A 26,514-nucleotide genomic window follows, 5' to 3' on the forward strand; every position below is an offset into this window, starting at 1 on the left:
TCTGTCTGTGCCTCTGTCTGTGCCTCTGTGATGCTTGTTGTTGTCGGCCTGTCTGTGCCTCTGTCTGTGCCTCTGTGATGCTTGTTGTTGTCGGCCTGTCTGTGCCTCTGTCTGTGCCTCTGTCTGTGCCTCTGTGATGCTTGTTGTTGTCGGCCTGTCTGTGCCTCTGTCTGTGCCTCTGTGATGCTTGTTGTTGTCGGCCTGTCTGTGACTCTGTCTGTGCCTCTGTCTGTGCCTCTGTGATGCTTGTTGTTGTCGGCCTGTCTGTGCCTCTGTCTGTGCCTCTGTCTGTGACTCTGTCTGTGCCTCTGTGATGCTTGTTGTTGTCGGCCTGTCTGTGCCTCTGTCTGTGCCTCTCTCTGTGCCTCTGTCTGTGCCTCTGTGATGCTTGTTGTTGTCGGCCTGTCTGTGACTCTGTCTGTGCCTCTGTCTGTGCCTCTGTGATGCTTGTTGTTGTCGGCCTGTCTGTGCCTCTGTCTGTGCCTCTGTGATGCTTGTTGTTGTCGGCCTGTCTGTGCCTCTGTCTGTGCCTCTGTGATGCTTGTTGTTGTCGGCCTGTCTGTGACTCTGTCTGTGCCTCTGTCTGTGCCTCTGTGATGCTTGTTGTTGTCGGCCTGTCTGTGCCTCTGTCTGTGCCTCTGTCTGTGCCTCTGTCTGTGCCTCTGTGATGCTTGTTGTTGTCGGCCTGTCTGTGCCTCTGTCTGTGCCTCTCTCTGTGCCTCTGTCTGTGCCTCTGTGATGCTTGTTGTTGTCGGCCTGTCTGTGACTCTGTCTGTGCCTCTGTCTGTGCCTCTGTGATGCTTGTTGTTGTCGGCCTGTCTGTGCCTCTGTCTGTGCCTCTGTGATGCTTGTTGTTGTCGGCCTGTCTGTGCCTCTGTCTGTGCCTCTGTGATGCTTGTTGTTGTCGGCCTGTCTGTGCCTCTGTCTGTGCCTCTGTCTGTGCCTCTGTGATGCTTGTTGTTGTCGGCCTGTCTGTGCCTCTGTCTGTGCCTCTGTCTGTGCCTCTGTGATGCTTGTTGTTGTCGGCCTGTCTGTGCCTCTGTCTGTGACTCTGTCTGTGCCTCTGTGATGCTTGTTGTTGTCGGCCTGTCTGTGCCTCTGTCAGTGCCTCTGTCTGTGCCTCTGTGATGCTTGTTGTTGTCGGCCTGTCTGTGCCTCTGTCTGTGCCTCTGTCTGTGCCTCTGTGATGCTTGTTGTTGTCGGCCTGTCTGTGCCTCTGTCAGTGCCTCTGTCTGTGCCTCTGTGATGCTTGTTGTTGTCGGCCTGTCTGTGCCTCTGTCTGTGCCTCTGTGATGCTTGTTGTTGTCGGCCTGTCTGTGCCTCTGTCTGTGCCTCTGTGATGCTTGTTGTTGTCGGCCTGTCTGTGCCTCTGTCCTCTGTCTGTGCCTCTGTCTGTGCCTCTGTCTGTGCCTCTGTGATGCTTGTTGTTGTCGGCCTGTCTCTCAGCTCCAGCGCTTCGGGGTCTCCTGCTGGGTGTCTCGTGTCTTTACTGACACCTGCTGGCCGCAAAAATAAGTACATCGACGTTTCCCCCGGTGTGACGTATGTTCCTGTGACGCGCAGAAATTTTAAACTCTCGTCCTTCTCAGTGATGGCGGCTTCGTTTCGTTCTCTCCCTACAAACTGTAATAACAAATGGTATTATACCCGACAACAGATCGACAACAGCCCATCTCGGCGAGCTGGACTTGATCCCGACAAGGAACTGTCCTACAGACAACAGGCGGCGAACCTTCTCCAGGACATGGGACAGCGGCTCAATGTGTATCTTTTGTCGAGGGGCTGGCGTCTTACCTAACCATCGTAGCTAGCTTGTTAGCTAGCGACGTTTAGCTTCTTTTGAAGCCGGTTCGGCCGAGAACACGGCTGCTGCGTGTTGTTGTGATTTGTTTAAAGGGATTTACTTAATATTTGTATCGGGCAGTGGTTTGCTTCATTGTTTGTGGTAGCTTGCTAGCGCTATCTGTTAGCGGCGTAGTTAACGCTAGGCTAAACCGGGCCGTGAAGGCCTGTGTGGTCGACAGGCCTTTAGGACGCTAGCATGAACTTTACCTCTTACAGTGTTAGAGAAGAGCAGACGTAGAACAGCATCACAACAATATGTTATCTGATGTTAAATTCTGGCTAACCTCAGACCGATATTATACTAAATTATAGCTGTTTCCATTTTGTTGCTTTACACGTTTTAGTGCTGTTCTCTACGTTGTCCTTAACTGTTCTGTATCAGGTCTCAACTTACAATTAATACAGCCATTGTGTACATGCATCGATTCTACATGGTCCAGTCATTCACTAGGTTTCACAGAAATGTAAGTATTGTTTGTCATGTTTACAACGCATTGTTACAGCTGTTGGTACATAGGTGTACTCAAGCATTTTGGCTTCTCCTCCTCCTCAGTTTATTGCACCTGCAGCTCTCTTCCTCGCTGCAAAGGTGGAGGAGCAGCCCCGAAAGCTGGAACATGTCATCAAGGTGGCCCATGCATGCCTCAATCCTCAAGAGCCTTCACCAGATGTACGCAGTGATGTAAGTGAAACATGTCTGCGGTGGCCCTTTGTCTTCTACCGTGTTGTCCTCTGTGCAATAATCTGAAATAAAGAGTGTGTTACCTGACTTGTAGCATTTAGAAATGTTGATATAGCTTAACTGTAATGTTTGTGATCCACAACAGTGGGTCATGTTCTAAGGCACTGACTTGTTATCAATGATTCAATATGTTACACTTCCCAACACAGTTCTCTTCTTTCTCTCGCTTCTCTTTCTTGCATTTGCAATTCACGTTGCATTTGAACTGGGTTCACTTAATTGGTAGAGTGATTTAAGCTGTTGCTACCTCCAATATTAGCCTGTATGATACTTGGGTGGAGAGCAAAAGATTTAATGCATCCCCAGTGTCTGTGTAGGTAGTAAGTCACCCAGAAATTGTGATGTCTACAAGTTGTAAAACAAGAGTATCTGTACTTTCTATGTAGCTTTAGCCATTCCAGCATTTATCTATGAGGCTTGTTCAGCTTCACAACAAAAGATGACCTTACATTTGAACGCAGAGAGTGTTTTCTATGTATTGCAACACATTCTCAAGATGACATAGTGTGTCCAGTTGCTCTTGTCTGACAACGGATAGAGGCCGCTCAGTGAGTAATGTGCCTGTCCTCTCAACCTCAGGCCTACCTGCAACAAGCCCAAGACCTGGTCATTCTTGAGAGCATAATACTCCAGACCTTGGGTAAGTTGGGAAAAAAGAACTGGGTCCCCAAATTTGCCTACAGAATCACACATGATTTTAAGAGTAGTGCTAATGTTTTTTACTTTTATCCACAGAAACCCCATAAGCAGTTAGAAGCACCGCGAAGTGACACTGACTGTTTACCCACTGTTACATTAACCATTGTTTTCACATTTGTTTTTGTTATGTTTAAAATATCACTGTTGTGTGCGTGTGTGTGTGTGTGTGTTGAGATTTTAGCCATTTCTGCAGGTGTTATGTATTTCTGCATTATAGTAACTTATTATATTCACCACAGCCTGTGTAATCCTTCCCCATGTTTTCAAGCTTTGATTTAGGCAGCAGAAGATTGGAAAGTTGAGAACAACCATTTCTCTATTCATTTTTTAAAGCCATGCAATAACACAAGAATCAAAAAGGCACTTCAAATTATTTATTGATATGCTATGATAATAATTAATATTGTTTTTCTTATTTGTTTGTGTCTGCACATTGTCCAGGATCCTCATGCAAAGGGATAATTCTACAACACTTAGTTTGATTTAACAGGATTTATTTTCTGATTTCCAGGGATCTTTTTTATATTTGCTGTTGAATGAGGGTATTTTAGTGCATATGTAATTTTATCTTCTGCATTTTATTTATTAATCACTGTTTTGGTATTTGTCCCTCTTTTTCCTGCAGCTTTTGAAATCACCATTGATCATCCACACACTCATGTTGTCAAGTGCACCCAGCTTGTTAGAGGTGAGCATCGACTCTCACATTTTGTGAAAACTCAGTTTAGGTATTTCACCATGATGTAACTTTCCATGTGAAAATTGTTAAGAGTCAGGTTTTAAGTATTTTTTTTTGTTCTGTTGTTCCAGCGAGTAAGGATTTGGCTCAAACATCATACTTTATGGCCACCAACAGGTATATTCACAGTTCACTGTAAAATGTAGGCTGTATTTTTCAAGTGAACTCTTACATTGGTGGAATACCATGCTGAATCTCTATTCTTTGTGTTTTTCTTTTCTTTTCTTTTTTTGCCGGTGTTGTATTCCGGGATGTATCCTGCCACGTAGTCTGCACTTGACCACATTCTGCCTGCAGTATAGTCCGCCTGTTGTGGCCTGTGTGTGTATCCATCTCGCCTGCAAGTGGTCCAACTGGGAGATTCCTGTGTCTACAGACGGCAAACATTGGTGGGAGTATGTTGATCCAACAGTAACACTTGAGCTGCTGGATGGTATGTGGTTTAAATCCAGTCCATTCCTATTAGAGGTAAATCTCACTAATGTCAAGGATTATTACCATATAACTGTAACATGTAACTTACTTCAGAGCTCACACATGAGTTCCTTCAGATCCTCGAGAAAACACCCAGCCGACTGAAACGGATTCGCAACTGGAAGGTAGACATTTCTTTCCTTCTTTTCCTGTTTGACTCAGAGTACAGACAAGTTATCTTGGACTGTGTGGACATTTTGTTGACTGTCTATTTTCATGGTTTCTAGGCTGGAGGTCAAACACCAAAAGTCAAGCCAAAAGTCCAAGAGGAGGGTGACCAGAGGGACACCATGATGAGCATGATCTCGATGGCCTCATCAGAGAGCACTGTCGCCGGCTTGATGAGCCTCTCAGCTCCGCCATCTGCTTCCTCCTCCTCATCCACGACTGATAAGGAGAGGGTTGCCTCTGGCAGTGCTCAGACTTGGAGTGGAAAACCTCAGGGTGGACCTGAACAACAGCAGCAGCAGCCCAACCATGAGGTCCACACCCCGGCTAAGGTATCGTTAAGTGAGTATCGTGCCAAGAATGCTGATGTCCTGGCTGCCCAGAAGAGGAAGTTGGAGAACATGGAGGCTAGTGTGAAGAGGGACTACGCAAATGCAGCCCAGGCTCTCATTGGTCAGCAGCAGAGGAAGGAGAAGCAGCAGCATCATCACCAGCAGTCCAGCTCCTCCTCCTCTGACATGTCTAACCCTTCACCCATTATTCTGAAAATTCCCCTGGAGAAGGAGAGGCACGACAGGAGCTCTCTGAAAATGCGTTTCCCTGTAGCTGGGGGAGCAGGCAGCGGGCACAGTGGCAGTGCCCGGGGTCAGGATCAGGATATCAAAGTCAGAATACGAGTGCCTGAGAAGCAAAGGGGGAGCTCAGGAGAGGAGGGCAAGAGCAGGGACAAGCACAGAGAAAGGTCTAACCACCATCAACACCATCACCACCACCACCATTATTCCTCCTCCAGCGGTGCCTCACTTTCCTCTTCTCATAAACATTCATCTAGTTCTAGTTCCAGCGGGGCGTTGGGAAGCGGCAAAAAACTCCCAAGCGACTCCTCTAGAACAAGCTCTTCATCCTCTTCAGCCTCACGTAAGAGAACACACTCCCAGGATCCCACTGCTGGCTCTCACCCCACCTCGAAAGTCAGCAAATCCTCTAGGAATCCGTACCCGCTCCCACCCCTGTCTTCTTCCTCTGGGCAAAGTCTGGGGCCCAGTCCAGACATTCTCCCGGTCCTAGGCCTTCCCCACCACCAAGGGAGCTATTCTCACTCCAAAAGTGATAAGACAGACACTAATGGGCATGGTGCCTCTGGCCAGTCAAATGAGTACCAGGACACTTTTGAAATGCTGAACTCTCTTCTGAGTGCACAGGGGGTCCAGCCTTCCCAGCCGTCCATGTTTGACTACAGATCCCAATACGGGGACTTCCGATATCCTGGTGGGTCCAGGGGGAGCAACCCCAGGCCCCCACCCCTGCCTTCAGATCCCCCTCCACCACTGCCACCCTTACCCAAATGAATTCCTGATCAGGAGATGTTACGTATAGCTGTGCTTGACATCACCAACATCCCATATTGTTACATAAAGTATTGTATAGTTTTTAAAAGATTTCACACAATTTTTAACTGGCGTCAGCGTGACAGCAGAGAAATGTACTGGTGAGACAAGAGATGTCCTTTTTACAGTTCATGCGGGGCAATAATGAGAGGCTTCAAAAGCTTGCAAAATGTGAGGGGGGAATTTTACAGGAAAGTGTAGAGTATATATTTTTTTTCTTTGCAACTCAAATAAAATGTGATGACAGGACCTGGTTACTGTTTTTCAGGAAGTCATCATCTTGAAATCATGAGGAAAAGATCTCCCATAGCTGTTAGGTCTTCTTACCAATTGTCTTTTTTATAATGTTTTTATTGTATGTTATTTATTAAGTGAATGCTTTGAAACAAACATAGTCCTGTTTTCTACCCTTTTTGTTAAAGGTTTTCCTTCTATGTTCTATTCAGGCAGAGGGATAGTTCAAGACTGTAAAGGCTTGTTTGAGAGTGCATGTCTCCAAAGCCATCTTGACAATATTTTTGTCCTTTTTTATTTTTTATTTTTTAAACAGCCATAATGTAGAAAAAACTGATTGCCCCACCCATGGTGTTTATCTGTGTAATTTCTTGCATTAATTGGTAAACTTGTACAAAAATTATGAAATGTTTAAAACAAACGTGCGCTATTTTTTACATTTTGTTATGAAAATTTTCAAAAAAAAAAAAGAAAGATGTAAATTAAGGAAGCTTGTACTTTTGTTTTAGATTTTTGAGTGTTGCAGTCATTGTTTTAAATGGTTGTAAGATATTCCTATTTAGTTCTAATGATTACACTAATGGACAAAGTTCATACCAAGGATTTATATTTGTGTTTTATCAAAGGGTTAAAACAGCTGCTCGATGTGGTCACAATGAAGGAATTGCCAACAAGAAAATCTCCCCTAGAGAAGAAATGATGATGAAGATGTCTGCATTCAAACATAGAAATAAGCAGTGCATATGGACTCAGAAAAAGATTGTTCTGCTGGTGCTCACTTTGTGGTGATCATATCGAGCAACAACATAGTATTCACAATATCAAAGACCTCTTTCATTTATGCATTTCCTTTTAAGGGTGTTTGAAATGCATAAGCCTCAGTGCGCAACCCGTTGGTTCGCGCTGGTCTCATTTATTCATGTAAAGCAGTCTTTTTAACTCCAAACTGCCAAGCTAAACTAATTTATAAAACCTCCACAAGCCACAAATCATACAAAATGTTTGTGTGCGTTCTTCGGTTAGATCCAAACTTACATAGCAAGCAGGTTATTAATATACCTCCACTAGAGGATCTTGAAGTATAATACTGTCTAATTAATGTTTCAGTTTTGCATCTGAGCAAAATGGGGAAAGAGGTGCTACTTGTTGGTAAGAGAATCGGGTATAATCTGTATAATGAATGGCTTTATTTGATTTTGATTGTATAGTATTACTGCTCCTAACTTGCTTTCTTTTGTCATTTTGTAACAGAAACGATTGTTGTAGGCAGTTCACAGTAATGCAGTACAACAAATCAGCCATACAGTTGTAAAATATTTTTGTTCCCTTGTTATATGGGATGCTGAAAATAGTACAGCTCTTTGCTCAGGCAGCAGAGGTTTTGTTATTCACTCTTGGTTGGAACAGGGACACGGTAAATGCACTGAATATTTGCCTACAATGCAGTTGACAAAGTGTTAACATGTATAATGGTTAGACTATTAAAATATGTCCAATATATGATTGAAAATAGTTTTATTTGATCTTGACAAATCTTCCAATTTAAGTATTACCTTTACGCTGTGATAATGTCATACAAAAGGACACACATTTCAAAATGAACCCGTGTAAATGAGTAAAATGGAAGACACTCATGCAACCTAACAATGCAAAATCACGTAGGTACAATAAGTTTCATGTTTTGTTTTATTTTTATTATTTTTTCCACGTCTTGGTGTTTATAGTGACACTCAGGTCTGAAAATGAAACGTTTTGGGATTTTGTTTTCAGTAAAAATGTTATATGTGAACACTGTTCTTTTGATATCATGTGGTTGCTTTATTCTCAATTAAAGTTAATAAATATTTTAAGAAGTTTGATTTCATTGTATTACAAATCTCAAACTGTACAGCAGCAGTGTTTGGTACCGCTTTGAATGGCAACTGCATTGACCAATGAAATACCTTGATCCGCGACCTACTGGCAAATCAGAACTCTGTGTGGGCGGGGTGAGATTGTGACTGCAGGAGCTGCGGCAGTCAGAGAATGCAGGAAAATCGACGTAGTGTGCTGCAGAAGCTGGACGGGGCTGGGATGCTGAGAGAAAGGTAGGCTGTTACAAAAGAACACTGAGAGTGTGTCCATTTTCTGGGACTAAGACATTTTGTGATGAAGATAAAGATGACTGTGTGTTGCTATTGAAGAAAAAAACTCGTGTGTTAGCCGCATATTCTTTAAATTAGCGGTTAGCTAGCATTAGCCACTGCTAAACAAAGATGGCGACTCCACAACTGAAAGAGTGACGCAGTAAAGTGAGGCGGGCTGAAAGTCAGAGTGGCGCCTGGTTAGACTTGTTCAAGACAGATAGTAGTCATGCTTGAATTATATCTGTATTGAAACACTTACAATAATCTGGGTTTACGTGTTCTCATATATGGTCGATGTTGTGCATAATTTGAATTAACTTGTTTAGATAATAAAAGTTGAATCTGAGCTGCCGCCGCCTGTTTATCGTTAGTTCCCTACATTTAAACCGGTATTTCGTCGACTGTTGTAAACAGTAGCGTGCATGAGCCACCCAACTTTAAAATTTAACGTTAGCGTTTTGAAATCAACCAAAAGTATTTTTTTATTTTAATCTCTGATTTTAGTCTTTGCTAGGCTATATTTTTTAGTTGTTCATATTTTTTTAAATGTCCCATTTAGCTGCTTATTTACGTCCATTAGTTAGTATAGCACTAGACTCCATATTTAGTGTCTCCTTTAATTATTAATATGTGGTAAAAAGAAGTCCAAAGTATTACTTGCGATGTTACATGATTTTTAGTTTAATTTAAGATTAGGCCATTTAGTCTTCTATAATTTAATTTAGTTTTATCTTAGTGTAGCTGTATTATAACTGCTCTTCCATACTTTCATTGATTGATTACTGATTATTACAGTAAAAAGTTGAGATATTCAAGTGTCTAATTTTGTGCAATCAACAGTGTGCAACTCAAAGATAATGGGTTCAAAAGCATGCATGATAAGGATTAGATAACGGATCCTTCAGAGGTTTAAAGCAAGTCAAACAATTTATTATTTACATTTTTTGCAGACAATTTTTATGATCAATCACTACTCTAAACATCTGTAGTAGTTAGAGAAGCTCTAGCCACCATAGTTTGTTAATGCTTTTATACTAATATACAGTGTTTCCTATGGTTTCCCAAGGTGATATTATTAAATGGCCTCTTTTGTTTGTTTTTTTTCCACTGAAGGATTTAAAAATTACACAGTTCATTATTTCACATGGGATCTTAATACTTATTGCAGACCTGCAATGAACAGAATACGGATCCATGTTTTGCCATCAAGTCGTAATCGGGTGACCCAGACGCCCCGACCTCAGGAACCTCAGACCTGCTCATTTACCCAGAGACCATGCTCTCAGCCCCGCCTCGAAGGCCTGGAGTACTGCATCAAACACATTCTGGAGGACAAGAATGCACCGTACAAGCAGTGCAACTATGTCTCTGCTAAAAATGGCAAGCGTTGCCCCAATGCTGCACCAAAGGTTGAGAGGAAAGATGGGTGAGTGGGAAACAAACTTCACATTTCTTCCTCTTTTAACAATGGTTAGAAATAAGTTAGACATTTATATACGGGAACATTTAACAATCAGATTAAATTGCTGCACAACAGAAAATCTAAATATTAAGCCCTTTTCAGACACATACCCATAGTCTGGTCACTTTACAGTAAAAGTCACTATGGCGGTCTTGCTTGAACCTAATAATATTTACTTGTTGCTTTCAACATTGCCTGTCTGCACTGCATGTAGTCACCTTAAAATGATAGGGCCAGGATCTAAAAGTAAAACTTATTAAGTGATGAGGTGAAGTCACAATGTCAGGGAGAAAATGTGGGAGATGTGGGACTATTCCAAATTAACAGTGAAACAGACAGTAAAAATGAAAATGTACAGCCATACCACTTAGCCAACTTGTATCATGGTCAGGTAATGGGGTCCTGTGTAAGAGCAAACCTGCAGTAACTGTCTTCAGGAGCCTATGTTGTTGATGGTAAAAAGATTCAAAGAGAGAGCACAGTCGAAAGGTTATTATCCAGTAGCGAAAGATCCTGAAAGGATCACACTGAAAGGATCAGAGGAGGATGAACCAGTCAATCAAAAAATAAAATAGTAATGTACTCATTAATGTGTTCTCTGAGACTGGTATGTCAGCCAAATCAGGTGACAGACAAGCTTTAAAAAAATGTATCGCTGCACTGGGCTACGTGTCATAACACATATTTTGTGCTGAAAATAAAACATGTAACTAACTAACAGTGTCTGTCTGTAAATGTTTAGAGTTTAATACACAGGCTTATGATGTTAAATCAACTTCATTTTGTTGATGTCCTTGCATAAAAGGGCCTGAAACATAACATAAAGATGGATCTCTCTATCACAGATGTGTGTATGTCTGAATGAGAAAGATGATAGTGAAAGTGATTAATGTCAGAATGACAGAAAAATAGATAAGGCAGTGTTGTGTATCCTGTATCTGAAAGTGACTTTAGATGCATGATTACAAATCCAAACCAACCTTTTGACATCACCTCAACATTGACTCTGTCCTTCTAGAGTGACGTTCTGTGCCGAGCATGCTCGCAGGAATGCCATGGCTCTCCGAGCTCAGATGAGAAAGGCATCTTCTGGCCCATCCCCAGAGGCACTGTTATCTCAACTTAGCGGATACAGTCGTCCAGAAACACACAACCTTGATGGGGGCCGCTCTGAAGGAAGTCGAATTCTAGGTAAGTATTCTAGTTGAAATTGGAATACATTCTTTAGACTCCTCAGTGAAAATCTTGTGACTTCTGCTGCAAAGGGGAAAGAATTGTGGTTGTTTTCTTTTGAACCTTACTGTATTATCTGTAATAGAATTTATATTTTTAACTCCCCCCTGTCTGGACAGATGACGATAGTCTGAGTGAGGAGGAGCAGGGACCCTTGGTACTTGACCAAACGTGGAGAGGAGACCCTGACAGTGAAGCTGACAGCATTGACAGTGACCACGAGGATCCTCTGAAGTAAGCTTGAAGCTTATCGTAACTGGATTGGATTTTTATTTTGAAGTAATTAACCTGTTAAACCAGAGCGCCCCCCGATATCAAATGCAGCTGCACTTATGGCAACAAAGACCATTTACTTGGTGTTGGAATTGTGTTTTATTTAGCTAGAAATTGTTGATTTAGAAATTGTGGCTTTACTTGGCTTTGCAACATGTCTAGGTTGCTCCATGTTGCTGCTGCCTGCGATACTGGGGATGCTCGGGTTTAACAGGTTTAAGAAGTTTGTCAGTAAAATCAAGTAAGGCCAAACAAATCAATATGCAAAGTAGATTAAGCAAGATCAAGAGCATTGGGATGACTGTGGTGGTGATGTACAGTATTGTACCACAATAAACGAAAGAACTAGAGAAGTTAGTACAATATAACACGTCATCCTGTTATTGTAGACAGATGCGTGTGTGTGTAAAATTTTATTGTCACTCTGTAATTACAGACATGCAGGAGTGTACACAGCAGAGGAAGTGGCACTCATCACTCGAGAAAAACTCATCAGGCTTCAGTCCCTCTATATTGATCAGTTTAAACGCCTGCAGCACCTGCTGAAGGAGAAGAAGCGTCGATACTTGCACAACCGCAAAGTGGAGCATGAAACTCTTGGTGACTAAGCAAATAATTAGTTGCAAATTGCATCTTTTAATTATTGTAAGGTTCTATAATCATCAGTGCTTATCTGAATTTGTTTATGCTGACGACAGGTAGCGGTCTGCTGACAGGGCCTGAAGGACTGTCCATGAAAGAGAGGGAGAACCTGAAGAAGCTCAAAGCTCTGCGTCGATACCGTCGTCGGTATGGTGTGGAAGCCCTGCTTCACCGACAGCTAAGGGAGAGGAGGCAGGCTGTGACAGATGGAGCTCCTCAGGTGTGCCCCATAAGTTCGGTACTTATTAGATGTCAGCTTTTGAGACTCAAACATTGTCAGTTTGCCATAGCTAAAACATTCTCACTCAACTTTTGGTAGTGTCAGACCAAGCCAATTGTTTCCTGTTTCTGCCCAAGCTTTAAGATAAGTGAAAAAACATTTTTGGGAAAAGGCAAATTCAATTCAAGCACAACACCAAAACATTAAGTGTGTTGGAAAAGATTCTCAGTCGTCCATGTGAAGTTATCTGGAAGTTGAGTCATGGCAACTTGACTTTCTTTGAAACGTTTCACTACTCATCCAAGTAGCTTCTTCAGTCTAAGGATAGTTGGTTAGAGGCCACAAATTTATGCTTCATGTTTGGTATCACTCCACCCCTGTCCTAAATATGCTCGTTATGTGAAACAATGGAAGAGGAGGTTGTGAAGAATGTAATAGTCACACCCCTGCAGGTGCAGGTGTGAATTGAGCCTCATCTTTCTGGGGATGCATGAAAGGGCAGCATGATAAATAGGAGACAGGTTATGTCTAAGGCCTCTACCTCGGTTGAGTGAGGGAGTGTTGATTTGCACATGCAAGGCTTCCCTCACACCTCTCCCAAAGCACTTGCTGTCTTTGTCCAATATGTGAACCCCATTGTCCTCGAAAGAGTGTCCTTTGTCCTTAAGATAAAGTTGAAAATGAATCAATTTTAAACTTCAGTTTAATATGTTGATTTTAACACTTTTTCCTTTGTTGCAGCCCCATTCAAGAACAGTGTATGAAAAATGCATGTCCTTTGTGGAGGGAACTCGGTGTCCCAACCCTTGCCTGCCCATGACCAGACACTGTGTTTCACGTATCCTTTAATGAAGTATTCAGCATCGGTTTTCTGAATAAAGCCACAAAACTATTATCTTAGATTCCAGTTTATTTTAACTTTTATTCATTTTGGCCCCGATCAAGACCATCAGCTTGCAGTAGCTCCTGGTTTCAAAGGGAGCCCACATTAACTCCTTCCTGTGGTCTGTTGATTTTTCCCAGAGATGCAAAGGGGCTAATCAGTTCAGTTGGAAGGAACAAATTCCCTTCCCCACAAAAACATTTACAGTAGTCTCATTCTTTCCATATTTCTGATTGAAAAGGGTAGATGTTGGTTGCTCATTAGTTGAATTTGGTGTCCCCTAAAATGGAAAAGTGTTACTGCTTAGACAAAATACATGTTGTTGCACAAAGCTACTGAGGCACTTTAACACATTGAAGCTTTTTGCATCAACAGAATAATCACATTTACATTACATTTTATTCATTTGTCAGATGCTTTCAGTCAAAGCGACTTACAAGTGAGCTACAAGTAGAGAAGTTGGGTAAGCGTAAGTGTAAGGAGGGCTTGCCTAAGAACCCCTAGTGGAAGTAGACCACAGCCAGGGCGCCGCCTACACGGCGTTGATCTTACCACTACACTATCCAGCTACATAATTGACATAAACAACATTTCTGAGTTTTTGTGCGGATGGGTCATGTCATCTTCCCTGACAACCAGATGCTCAGATATCTACCAGGATAGCAATCAGGTGCTTTTCAAAATGTGTCCAGGTCTGAAAGATGTCCCGTGTGACCGTACGGTTCACATGGGTCAGTCTGATGATCCTCGCTGCCCACTTCACCTCACCCTACCACCTCCCATGTACCAGCCTGAGCAGGAACCTCAACCACAGGAGCAGCTCACGCCTGCAAGCAGAGACATGTATCTGAGTGCAGCAGAGCTCCAGCCCACAGAGAGCCTTCCCCTTGAGTTCAGTGATGTACGTAGATCCTGAAGTAAACAAACTAACAAAATGTTGTGTTCCACACTTGTTAAATAATCTACTGCTACAATTTAAGGTGCCTAAACAACAACTTTTGGTGGCTTTAAACAAACTGTTATGCTCGCGTGATGCTGTCAACATATGACTATATTTATACATGTAGTTTGTTTCCTGTCTTGGTTAATGTTCTCTTGGGGCAGTTTCTGTATACTCAGAATAATTCAAGGGAACTGAAATACATCACAAAATAAACCAAGAGACAAGCATAATGGGTATAAGAAGCTAAACTAAAACAAGGAAGGTTCTGTCTGCCCAGATATGAAGAAAGACAATATTCTTCATCGCTTTTCCAGGGCAGACCTCAGTTCAGCATTATTTTTCTCACCTGCACAGAATTGCACTTGGTTTTGTGAGCTTCTTAGTTCGGGTTTGCAGAGTATGGTCAGAGTTGGTTGGGCCAGATCAAGTCACCACCTCAAACTAGCCATATCAGAAATAGTTTGACTGACCTTTTTTGTCCCCAAAGGGTCTTACTGCTGCTGTAGGCTGTTCAGGGCCTATAAGCACTTCAAGAACCTTAGAGAAGGAAATCACTTGTTACTACCCACAACCTTTTACAGTGGCACATGTTTGTTCCTACTTTTAAGACTGGAAGAAGATTTTATAAAAATAAGACTCTCTTAAATTTTTTACTCCAAAAATTAGGTGCTCCCTAGATGTGTCCTTACTGCATAGATCCTGTGGAAGAAAAATGATTGGCTCACTTGTAATGACCCTAACCTCAATAAAAATGTAATCCCTGGACAAAAATGGAATGAGTTTTGTGTCACAACTGTATGGCAGGTGCAAGATATCATATGTCAACCTTGAACTATTTTTAGTCCTAGGTAATAGGTTGATGTTCACCATGGATCCTGAGAGTGATGCTAAAATGCTTGATAAATATGGGCCCATATAGGGACTTGGAAACATGCTAAACCCTGGTGCAGTTAAACAGCAGTACTGAGACTGCAGTCTGGGATTGTCAAGAGTGGTCTATATATCTATGCAAATATCTAATAGGATGATTGCTACTGTCCAATCCATTAGTTACCTTTAATAGTTCTTATTAGTAGCATCTTCACGAGAATGGCATGCACTTGAGGAAGTCTAAATCTGGGTAATATTGAAAGCACATGTCAGCTAAATTTCAGTGTCACAGATGGGTCCTTCCCCATCTGTTGTGTGATTTTGTTTGGATCAAAGGAAAGCTTTGATCTGGTTTGAGTTTAAAGTAACTCTCTTGCAACAAGTAACTCACTGATTGGACAGTTTTGATGGCTGTCCATCTGCATTAACAGTACAGCATGCACATGTTGTCGGGATTATTTGCAGGATATTTCGTAACCACTTAAATAACCCTAGATAGTTCTCTGTTGCCTAATGGAGTTTCTGATTCCAAAGCAAGGGCCAACCCCCGGTGATGGGATGTATAAAGATAAATAACATTAGATCTAGACATACAACTAAAAGTTAGTTTAGTTTTAATAAATATCCTTATTTTGCAGGATCTAGATGTGGAAGGGGATGGTATGCAGGGTCCTCCATCCCCTCTACAGTTTGACACAGCCCTGGCCCTGGAGGACCAGACGATCAGAGCCATTGCTGAAGCCCCAATGGAGATTCTGACTGGAGAAGACCCAGACCAGGTTGACCTGGATGCCTCAGGACAGGAGCTTTCAGAAAGAGATGTGGATGCCATCATGGATGACCAGGTTACTTTGTAATTAGGGCTGGAAACTGTACTAACTGCACTATAACACGTTAAATGTATGTCACACTATTAGAGATGGGTCTAATAAAATCTTGGTCATTATCTGTCTCAGACTACAATATCAATTTCACTGAAGGACACTTTGCTTAAAATTATATTTTCTCATGTACACACTATTCTTAAATGATCCTAACTTGGTTTCAGGGAAAGCAGTGTGGGATAAAAATCCACTCTAATGTCTTGTGAGCAAAATCTTCCTAGACCACCAGAATATTTAGAGGACTTTAATGTGGAGGCAAGTTGATCACTTAATTTGACTGTATGATTGTGAGGAATGACAGCAAGTACAGCGTGTTTCTGTGAACATGTAGGCTCCAGAGTTACTGTGGAGATGCATTAGGCATTAGGTCCTTTATCATTGTCAGTTATAAACAGGGGTACTCTTTCAGTGTTCACTTTACACAACTATTTCCTGTTGGTCCATGTGTTGTCCATGATTTACAAAGCCCGCTGTTCACATCCAGCCAGGGAGATATCACAAGTTTCTCTCCCATCTCTCCTTATTTCTCTTTGTACTGTCCACTGTAAATGTGCATAATCATCTAAAGCTTAGGACAGAAATATTGGCAATAAAAACACACTGAATTACTTGAACTGAGGCCATGGCAACTTAAGAAACTTAACAAGTGAACAGAACAGTTAAGAAATGATTTCTTTAAATAGTTGGAGATGAAGCAAAACATTTGATAAATGTTGAAAGTGAGGGATATGTGTGATCTGTGGTGACACAGAGCCTGAGAGTAACAACTGAAGAGAAGACACGTCAGAGTTAGGTTATGGACAAAGATGAATCAGAATCAACGGTAAGTTAGGAGATACCGTGGCAAGAAAAAGTGGGTGTGAAATTTCATGGTTGTCTGCATTAATTTATCAAAGTATTAACAAATATAATGTGCCTAAAATAATAACACAAAAGCAATTCTGATCTTTTATGTCTTTATTGAGCACAACCATAAAAACCTCATAGTTTGCAGCAATAACCTCAATCAGGCACTAACTGTAGCTGTGGATCAGACCATTGTTCAGGAGGAATTTTAGCCCGTTCTTCCTGGCAAAAGAAGAAGCTTTAGCTCTCATATTCTTTGGTTGTCTTATGTGTGGCAGTCTTTATGTCATTTTATGGTATCCCTGTTGGGTTGAGGTCTGGGCTCTGACTTGGCCACTCCAAAAGGAGGATTTAGTTTTTCTGAATCCATTCTGTTGTGGACTTGCTCTGGTGTTTTGGTCATTGTCCTGTTGCATCACCCAACTTCTACAGAGTTTCCGCTGTTGTACAGACATTCTTTAAACATCTGGGAATTCATCTTCAAGCTGGCCAGGCCCTGATGCAGCAAAGCAGGCCCAAATCATGTAAATCAACAATTGTTGATCGTAGGTCCTCTAAAAGCTTATTTTGGTGAGGTATGGCTCACATAAGCACATTCTTCTTGTGTTGCGCAAATTCAAAAAGTTTGAGTAGTGTTTGTCAGTGAAGGTAGCTTTAGGCCACAACCTCAGAATAATTTTCTTCCAATTATGGTAATGCCTGACCCAATGAGCTTTTTGGAGGTCATCATTCCAAGGGTTCACATACGTTTTCTACTAGCATTATGATTTTTTTTTTTTTTACGGTTCTTCTCAATAAAGACATAAAAGACCAGATTTGTTTTTGTGTTATAATTTTAGGCACATCACATTTGCTAATACTCTTGACTTAGATGAAGATCAGATCACATTTTATGAACTCAGAAAATCATGAAATTCCAAAAGGTTCATATACTTTTATTGCCATTATACATAATTCTGGGGTTGAAGGTGCAAAAATAGGAAGTAGAAAGAGGTTGACAATTGCATCAGGTTTTACTTTTTACTATAACAACATTATAGACCTGTTAAATATCTGGCATAACAAGAATTTACAGAAACCTTTTTTATAAAGGTGCAGTAATTATATTCTTATTAAATATAGAATACATAGTATAGAATACATTTGTGAAACGGAGGAAAGGTAAGAGCTTTACAATTATATAGAATACAACATGCTGCACTAATATATATGGCTATGTCCATATCCATACATGGTAAACAGTGTGACAATAGATTTTTCTTTTGTGTATGTGAATTATGACCAGTTTCATTTTGTTCAACATTAGTTTAGTTTGAACATCTAAAGAAAAGACATTAGTTAATGAGGTGCTACGGAGTTGTTAATGTGAAGAACATACAAACTAAAAACATTTTGATACTAAATTAAAATTACATTGACTGAAACATTTCCCGTGTCCACACGCTTGTACTGTATGTTGAGACTTGTGTCACCCAGGGGAAAACATATAGGAATGTGTACCATGACGCAGCAGAAATGAATGAAGCATTCTCTCAGTAGAGCGTCACAACTGTTAGACTAAGCACATCTTTTGTAGCAGCAATGCTTCTGTCTCCTAACTTCATGTTCTTCCCCCCAGGTGGTGTCAGAGGTTGTAGGAGGTGAAGAAGACGCCGCTGATAATTCATTCCATGTCTCTGCAACAGTTGATGCTCCCAGATGAAGGAGTTAAAAGTCTGCAGCTTTTTTTCTGAACATTTGTAGGTAACGCTTTCTAATACAATCCGAGATCACAGTGTGATTTTGTTGCACAAGTCGGATACCAAAAAAAATGTTTGTACTTTAATGTAGCTGCAAGTGAGAAGAACATTGTGGGGGAAAAAAAACCTAATAAATTCAGTATTGAAGTACTGAGTGCTTACAGGATAAAGTGAAGTTTGTAATAATCACACTCCAGGGGCACCATATTTCAGTCATATTAGCGTCGTCTAATTGGTTTGAATCAACAGAGATTCGCTCCCAGCTGACACCGCAGCAGCTTATGATGGGTGGGCAGCAGTAGAAAATAAACATATATTCATCTAATGTGGATCTATGGAAAGTTTCTCTTGTCCCAGAAGGAAAAAACTATATAAGTAAATTAATGTAATGTTATTTATTACGTGGCACAAAGATAGTTAATAACAATTTAAGGACTAAAAGTTCTTTTAGGATTAAGATATGAGCTGTAATGTCAGTTGTCCCAAACTTTAGTTTTCCTTTGCTGTGAGCATCCAGTACTTAGAAGAATCCTCTGGTTCTCGTTTCCTTTTCCTGTTTTCTTCCACTACACCAGTAGAAATGCTCCTACTTGGTTTCATGCAACAAATTCACACTGTAAACTTTGGACTGTGTTGTACTGTAATGTTGCCTGTTTCATTTCCACAAACACTGATGCTGAGTTGACTTTTTACATTTTGAGGCCTCTTCTACTAGTGAATTAGACATTGTACATTCACTGATTGTACATCTCTGGTGTAGGTGTATTTATTTTGTTTTGTTTAGTTTGGATTGTCTTAAAATTGTACTTCAGTCAGTCGGTCAGTCTGTGTGTTTTAGATAAAAAACGATGCTCATCTCTCATCCATCCACAAATAAACTATTTTCTGATACGTCTGCTCCAGTCTTCTTAATGAGTGAGGCAGGCCTGTTTGAACTCTGCACAGAGCCAGATTGGATCAGGATCTGGTGAGGTTCTGCTGGGCTGTGTGGGACAGGCTCTGAAAAACAGGGGCGGGTAACGCAGTTTGATGCGATGACATCACTTTTCCTGAACCCAAACAGTGAACGAGGCAGAGAGAGAGAGAGAGCGGCCGCTGCTGCAGCAGGGAGCGGACGCCGCTAGAAAAGGAGCCCAGGGCTCCACGTTTGAACCAAAAACTAGCACACCTCTGTCTTTATCCGCCATGCTACGTCTGCGTCGTCTCCGTCAGTCTCCAACCAAATGAGGTGAGTGGATACCGGGGGAGAAACGCTGTTTGATGCGCGGTAGCTCGGCTCTGCAGGAATGCCGACACGGAGCTGCTCCTCATTGTTTCAGCAGCAGCCGGAAAGTAACGTTCCAGCTCTGAACGAGGGCGAAGCGGAGAAACGTGGCCGCCTGCCCTCACTGCTAATTAATGTTGAACGCTAATGTGTTTTCCTGCGTTTTCCCGGGGTTGGTGGCGTTATCCGAGCCGGAGGAGACCTGCTTCAGAGCCGGGTCTGGGTCTGGAAGGCCTGTCCCCCAAAGAGGAGGGGAAACGGACGTTTGTACCTCAGCCTGTTTCTGTTTGAAGTCCGTTTCCATTTAGCTGCAGTGGATGTTCATGAACGCATCACGTCGCAGTTTGAGTCTGTTTTTGAGGGAAGTGAAAAAGGAACATGAAGAAGGAACTGACAGGAGTTTGAGGGGAGGGGGGTCATTTTACAGTGGTGCAGAGGAGAAGGCATACAGTCATGTAGCTAGAACAGCCTGTGTTTCAATAGAAAAACACCAAATGAGCATCAGTAGGGGTGTTGGAGGAGGAATTAAGATGTGTCTGTGTCTGCAGCAGGGGTGGAGTGGAGGAGGCAGCACGCTGGTTTATTTAGCAGCCTGTGTAACAACACCACTGCTCTGCAGGGATGTCACCTTCTTCACTTTGACATGTTGCTGTAAAGAAGCCCCTGTCAAAACTGTGTTACTCATTTTGATTTGACCTTCACTGGGCTGAATGATGTATAATAAGTTGCAGCCCGCTGTTTGTAACAGTAGACGTCTGTCAGTTAGTTTGGTCAGTTCTTGTCCAGTAAGCAACTTCCAGCGTACGTAAAGTGCAAATCTCTGTTTTAGTGCAGTAGAAGGCACCTCCAGTCCAGGATTATAGACCTGTAAGACTGTAGTATCCCCAGTAGTTTCATATTCTCGATGCTTTTTAAGCATTTTTATGCCTGAAAGGCTTCTGGAAGGGACATAGTGACGTCCACTGAGGAGAGCATAACGTGAAATCTGTGCAGAGCGATGAGGACACTGTGTCCTACCTCTAATACATATAAGACAAGCAAATGTTGGGTTTTTGTCTCATTATGTTCACATCATCTGAGGTTCATTTGGAGCTCTGTAAATTACATCTTGTTGCGTCCCCTTCTTCTTAAGCTGTTAAAGAAGAATTAGCACCACCAACCCGGTTGTCTCTCTGTTGTTATTTGTGTAACATTAGTAGGTAGAGAAATGCATTCATTCACATTCACATTTCTTCTGCTAATTTGCTGGAAATTCAGGTCAGATTTGCATAAGAGTTTGATTTGAAACTAGACTAGCTTTGGAGAAATATAGGCCATGTTTCCATGTGGTTTTAAGATGCCTCTTGGGAGATTTGGATCGCAGGTGGACAGCCGAGACACGTTACTGTTTACATGTAATGTACATGTACATATACATGTTAAGTGGACCACTTGTGTCCAGATTTCATTACTGCTGCGTCATTTCTTCTATAACAACAGAGGCTATGCAAACTGTTATTCCGTCAGTCGGTTTCTCCCATTTTCTTAGGTATATCCTCGTAAACAGCACAGTTACGATAGCAGTCATAACGTTTCCTCTGCTCAAATGGAAATTAGATATTTTGTTTCACTGGCAAAGTCACACATCAGTGTTTATCTCCATGCTTCTTTCTTTCTTTTATTGTTGGCATTGGTACACCCTCTTGTAACGAGGACACATTGGTGTTTACACTGCAGAAGAAATGTGAACAAATGTCACCTGTCCACCCCAGCAAGCGGTTTAAGTAATCAGATCCCAATCTCTCTCTGTTACTGTGTCCACTTGTCATTTGGCACCGTTCACTTGTGATTTAATTGCCTAAGACTGTCTTAGTACCAGGTGTAAACCTGGGCTTCAGAAACAGTGTCTCCATCAGTTTGTACAGCAGAGAGTACTGACCGCTTTATTTTTTAACTGGAAATGTTGGGCTCATGTCATAAACGTCAATTGTGTTGTCGAGCAAGCAGACACCACAAAGTGAGAATGCTTATTAGCCAGCTTTCCATACGAATGCAGCCTAAATGTTAACATTTCCAGAAAATCTAAATGAAAACATATTTACCACTGTCATGCAAAATTAAGTGAAAGAGACTCAGTCAAACCTCACGCGAATGAAACTGTGGTGTAAATAAGTTATTTTCCCACAGATCAAATGTTTTCCTTATTGAAACTCGATTGATTTTTATCTTAAGGTAGATGCTTCATTCCCATCATCCTTTATTTCCTTTATTTTGCTTTGCATTTTTCTTATAGCAAACTGAATATGTGCAATGTATTAATTTCTTGGTCATATTTAGGCTAGTTTTTGGTGGTTGAAATGACCAAACTTCATGTCAACAGACTGATTTTCCTTCAGTCTTGGGAAGCAAAGGCCCGTGACACACCAAGCGTCATGAAAGAATCGGAGGCCATTCAGGCCGACTGTTGCATCACTTCTCGTTGCCTTGATCTGAGTCCAAGTGTGGTGTTGGGGTATAACTCTATAGCAGTAGAAGTTGGTAGTCTGTTATTAAAAAATGGGCAAGTAATTTTAAGTTTAATTTAATATTTTCCCACCAGTCTATATATATATATATATATATAGAGAGAGAGAGAGAGTATATATATTTATAGCTATTTCTAATTGAGAAAATGTCTGATAAAGCACTGAAAACAGCACTGGGGTCCATTTCTCGTGTCTGCTGCAGATCCAACATGCTGAACTGGTTGAAAAGCCACTGATGGGGGTCCAACTAGTGCCAACAGTAATTTCATAACACTGTGCAAAAAATAGGCCGACAAACACTCACCGATGGCCTGGCACTGGTCTGGTTCTGGTTCTTTTCTATATCTCCTATATAGAAAGACTAATTACTAAAGTTGTGTCCACTCTGTGAATGTTGAACGTCCTTTAGCTTGTTCATCTGTACCATAGACGTCCAGTCTAACTTATTTTCAGCCTTTGTTTGCAGTAACAATGCTGCTTTTCACTAGATGTAGTGCACTCCACATAGTGCGAATGGTACGTGAGTCACGAGAGGTGGATTGTTTCTTGTTGCGTTCACATTGTGAAGAATTTTTATTGTCAGTGAGACGTGTTAGTGATCTTAATAAGCTGTAGGTTCAAAGATTAAACAAGATTTTAAAAATCTAAAATATTTCTGCGCAGCTAAATCTCTTTCTAGGATGAAAACATCCATGCTTGATGAACTGCGCTTGTTGGTTTAAGGCCAGATATACGCTCATGCTGTTCTCATCATCTTATCATTTTTTTGAATTACAGGCTCACTGAGATGGCCAGAACTCGGGCTGTAAAATATTTAAGTTCCACTGAAGATCTCCATGGAACCCTTGATGAATCTTTTAGTGCTTGCAGGCTGCATTTTCCTAATTTTACTTTGAAAAGGAGTGAAGTATCCCCTTTCCAGATTGCCTGTTGATGTAATGTTGCAGTTTGTTGCTTTTGGCATTTGCACACAACTGTTGTATATCATGTAAAGAAAATCCCTGAGACTGTGGGGCACACACAGATTCATTGAAACTATGACTTCATGACTGGAACAACATAATGGATTAGTTTCCTGAAAAATTAAATGTACAGGCTTGAGTGTTTTTTTTTTTTTTTTTTTGTACATTGTTTTTCCTTGTCAGCTCCTCTTGCCTACATTACCCACAATGCAAAACAACTCCCGGCAGTTTGGTTGGAGATTCAGGTATGCTACACTAGCAGCAGCTAATGCAGCTCTGAGCTACTAGCCTCAAGCAGAGAAGAAGAGCAGCTGCAGAGGTATGCTCAGCTCACTGCTTTCAAACTCCACACGCCCATATTTTGTATTCTCAAACTTGCAGTGTTTGACTCAAGTGATCTCTTAATGCAAATAATCAGATTTCAGATAAGACATCAAGAGCAGACTCTAGAACTTCAAAGATCTCAATACCTCACATTAATGAAATTGTGGTGTAAATAAACTGTATACTGTATCTTAATTTGAGGAAAGTTACAATTCATCTTTTCCCCACAGATCAAATGTTTTACTAATGGAAACTCAATTGACTTTAATCTTAAGGAAGATGCTTCATTCCCACCATCATTTATTTGCTTTATATTTCTATGCTTTTTTGTTATATTCAAACTGAATAATGTATTAATTTCTTGGTCATATTTAGGCTAGTTTTTGGTGGTTGAAATGACCAAACTTCATGTCAACAGACTGATTTTCCTTCAGTCTTAGGAAGCAAAGGGCCGTGACACACCAAGAGTCATGAAAGAATCAGAGGCGATTCAGGCCGACTGTTGCATCACTTCTCGCTGCCTTGATCTGAGTCAAAGTGTGGTGTTAGAAATGAACTCTATAGCAGTAGAGGTTGGTAGTCTGTTATAAAAACATGTGAAAGTAATATTAAGTTAGCTTAATATTTTCCCACCACTCTCACTCAGCACAGATCGTTGGGCTGGTTCCAGTTCTTTTCTATATATCCTATATAAAAACACTAATTACTAAAATTGTGTCTGCTCTGTGAATGTTGAACGTCCTTCTTCCTCTAAAGGGAGTTATCCTCTCCCCTGTTGTAGTAGGATTTGTTGGGTTTTCTACTTTTAACCCGTGAGTGTCTTTCTGTTATTTAAATGAAGCACTTTGTAACACGTGTTTAGAAAAGTGCACTACATGCACTAATGCATAAATGTATTATTATTATTATTATAATGCAACATTTTTCACATTGGCAGTAACAATTTACATACTTTCTTGTGTAAAAGTAGCAGATCTAACACGTAGGATATATGTGACATAGACGTTATGATGATTCAGTTTTAGATCAGTTGTGAGGAAAATAATCACTGCAGATCATTTACTTCTCAACTGATGGTTTTGGTTGTTATGTCAGAAAAAGGTCTTAAAAAAAAGCAGACTGTTATTTCTCAGAGTGCAAGTTGATGTCTTGTCTAGTCCAACCAACAGTTAAGCACCAAAATACGTTCAGTCTATAATCATATATGCCACAGAAAAAACAAATTCTTACTTCATGAGAAACCAGGACCAGCAAATGTTTGGCAATAACTAAAACAATTTCTTTATTAGCTGATGTTGCAGAAGTCGCTTTTTGTTTACAGCACATTGAGGCAACATCAGTTACATGACTGAAACATCATCAATATGCCCACTAGCCCTCTGTGCACTCTCCAGACAATGAGCTGCTCCAGTCACACATGGTCTCAATTAGACATTACACAGTATTTGTACTAAGGAGCTGGCACAGTAAAGTCTGTTTATGTTCAATCCAACAGCTTCAGACATTTGCATATTCACATACTGATCATGCTCGTCAGTATACGTTCAGGATCGCAGGGCATGTCTGAACACAGCTTGACTGCTGTGTAGGAAGGAACATTTTCTTGAATATTGCTATTTATCAATTAATTGATAATGAAAATAATCATTGGAAATCAGTATATGCATATTTCAACATCATATCTGAGGGAAGAGATCTGCAGATAAATGTGGTTCCACTGTGTGTTCACTAGATTACATTTATGATCTGTGTGTCCATGTTGGAGCTCTGTCTCAGTGCAACCTTGAGATTGCATATCGAAGCTGTGCCACATTACATCATGAAAAGCCTAGCCAGTGACTTATTCGAGTGTAATGGGCAGTATAAGTGCTCGCTCGCTCTGTTCGCCTCCTAATTGTTCACAGATGTTCTGCACGCCTTTGTGTCCCACATCTTGTTGCAGCCGGCTGTTCAGACTTTATTACAGAGGGGAAACGTGGCATGGAGTAAGTGTTTAATTTGGCTGTTGGTTCTGTTAACTGGTTTTAGTTATGAAATCATTTATTAGGCGTTGCAGTCCACCACAAAACGTAGTAGAGTTTTAAACGAGGAGGCGAATCATCGATTTGTTGATGGATATAAAAAAATCCAAACAAACCTGAAGTTCTCTTCAACTCTTGTTAGTTTTTCATTTTTTTAATACAAACTGTTCCATATTCTGTGGGTAGTAGTGTATAAAGTGCAGAAGCGATTAGTGATTTAATCCTAGGTGATTGTCATGATTAATCATTTAAAGCAGTTTTTGATGAAAACGGTCCAAGATCTCCACTGTGATGATTTGTTGCCTTTGTTTGGGTTTTGAACACGTTCTGTTCGTGTTCAGGGACTGTACACAGTGTAGGCTATGTTTCAAATGGCTCCAGTTCCAAAAAAATGAAAGAACAACCTGTTTCTGTCACATTACAGTTCATGGTTAGATCCCACCGCTCAGGAGTAGAGTCTGGGAAAAGTCAAGTCTGTTTTCTGCATCATTTCTTACCATAATCTAAACTCACCTGGCTCTAAGCAGTTACCATGGCCTACTCTAACATTTACTGGGACGGTATTTGTTTGTCTGCTTTCACCAGCTTGACTGGAAGAAACACAGTAAGGACCCACACAGTTCTGCTTAGTTGGCCACGCTATGCCTGTTAAAAATGTCAAAATGAGACTTGTTATTTTAATGTGAAACATTAAAATAACAAGTCTAAAATTCTATTTAACATTCAAGAAAATCTACTGTTTTACAGTTCAGTGAATGCACAATGTTTCCAAAGTCAAGTCAGTGAGTAATCCTGTTAATTTGCTGAATTTTTTGTGACATTGATGTAAAATGTGGGTTTCATAGAGCAAAAAACATTCCTGCATCTCAAGGTCAGTCTGCATGTGATATATATAAAAATAACTTTATTCAGTCATAGCTCACCAGTTTTAAAAGAGGGAATGAGCAACAGAACAACCATTTAGTCAGATTAAAGTCTAGTAAGAAAGCACAGACAGGTCAGAACCTCCTGTAGACGGCCTATCTCTCC

The 26,514-nt window shown here is 41.0% G+C and overlaps 3 protein-coding genes and 1 non-coding gene across 8 annotated transcripts in view; all 4 read left to right on the forward strand.

Moving 5' to 3' along the window:
• The first annotated feature begins 1,569 nt into the window (after window positions 1–1,569).
• On the forward strand, window positions 1,570–8,148 carry ccnt1 (cyclin T1). 3 transcript variants are annotated; one of them, XM_026368368.2, is made up of 9 exons: window positions 1,570–1,764; window positions 2,228–2,309; window positions 2,399–2,527; window positions 3,167–3,227; window positions 3,912–3,974; window positions 4,088–4,142; window positions 4,295–4,458; window positions 4,554–4,624; window positions 4,727–8,148. In XM_026368368.2, exons 1-9 carry the CDS (start codon window positions 1,592–1,594, stop codon window positions 6,014–6,016), a joined length of 2,088 nt encoding a protein of 695 aa, XP_026224153.1. In that variant the 5' UTR covers window positions 1,570–1,591; the 3' UTR covers window positions 6,017–8,148. The 3 variants fall into 3 exon arrangements, with proteins under 3 accessions (XP_026224153.1, XP_026224154.1, XP_026224155.1); XM_026368369.2 differs by having other exon boundaries at window positions 4,091–4,142; XM_026368370.2 differs by having other exon boundaries at window positions 4,097–4,142.
• Window positions 8,149–8,306: 158 nt separating this feature from the next.
• On the forward strand, window positions 8,307–19,301 carry kansl2 (KAT8 regulatory NSL complex subunit 2). Of its 3 annotated transcripts, none has more exons than XM_026367363.1 (10): window positions 8,307–8,376; window positions 9,584–9,841; window positions 10,896–11,068; window positions 11,230–11,344; window positions 11,820–11,983; window positions 12,082–12,263; window positions 12,987–13,083; window positions 13,776–14,029; window positions 15,580–15,786; window positions 18,290–19,301. In XM_026367363.1, exons 1-10 carry the CDS (start codon window positions 8,315–8,317, stop codon window positions 18,371–18,373), a joined length of 1,596 nt encoding a protein of 531 aa, XP_026223148.1. In that variant the 5' UTR covers window positions 8,307–8,314; the 3' UTR covers window positions 18,374–19,301. The 3 variants fall into 3 exon arrangements, with proteins under 3 accessions (XP_026223148.1, XP_026223149.1, XP_026223150.1); XM_026367364.1 differs by having other exon boundaries at window positions 12,082–12,245; XM_026367365.1 differs by having other exon boundaries at window positions 8,320–8,376; window positions 9,529–9,841.
• Window positions 13,176–13,309, forward strand: LOC113168048. The gene has a single exon (XR_003299329.1). It is a non-coding gene; the product is annotated as a small nucleolar RNA SNORA2/SNORA34 family (small nucleolar RNA).
• Window positions 19,302–19,490: 189 nt separating the features above from the next.
• The window catches only part of nckap5l (NCK-associated protein 5-like), a 35,049-nt gene continuing 28,025 nt past the window's right edge, over window positions 19,491–26,514 (forward strand). The window contains exon 1 of the mRNA XM_026367361.1: window positions 19,491–19,638. The gene's annotated coding sequence lies outside the window, so the exon portion shown is untranslated. The remainder of the gene's footprint in view (window positions 19,639–26,514) is intronic.

Source organism: Anabas testudineus, chromosome 7 (assembly GCF_900324465.2).
Source record: "Anabas testudineus chromosome 7, fAnaTes1.2, whole genome shotgun sequence".
NCBI lineage: Eukaryota > Metazoa > Chordata > Actinopteri > Anabantiformes > Anabantidae > Anabas > Anabas testudineus.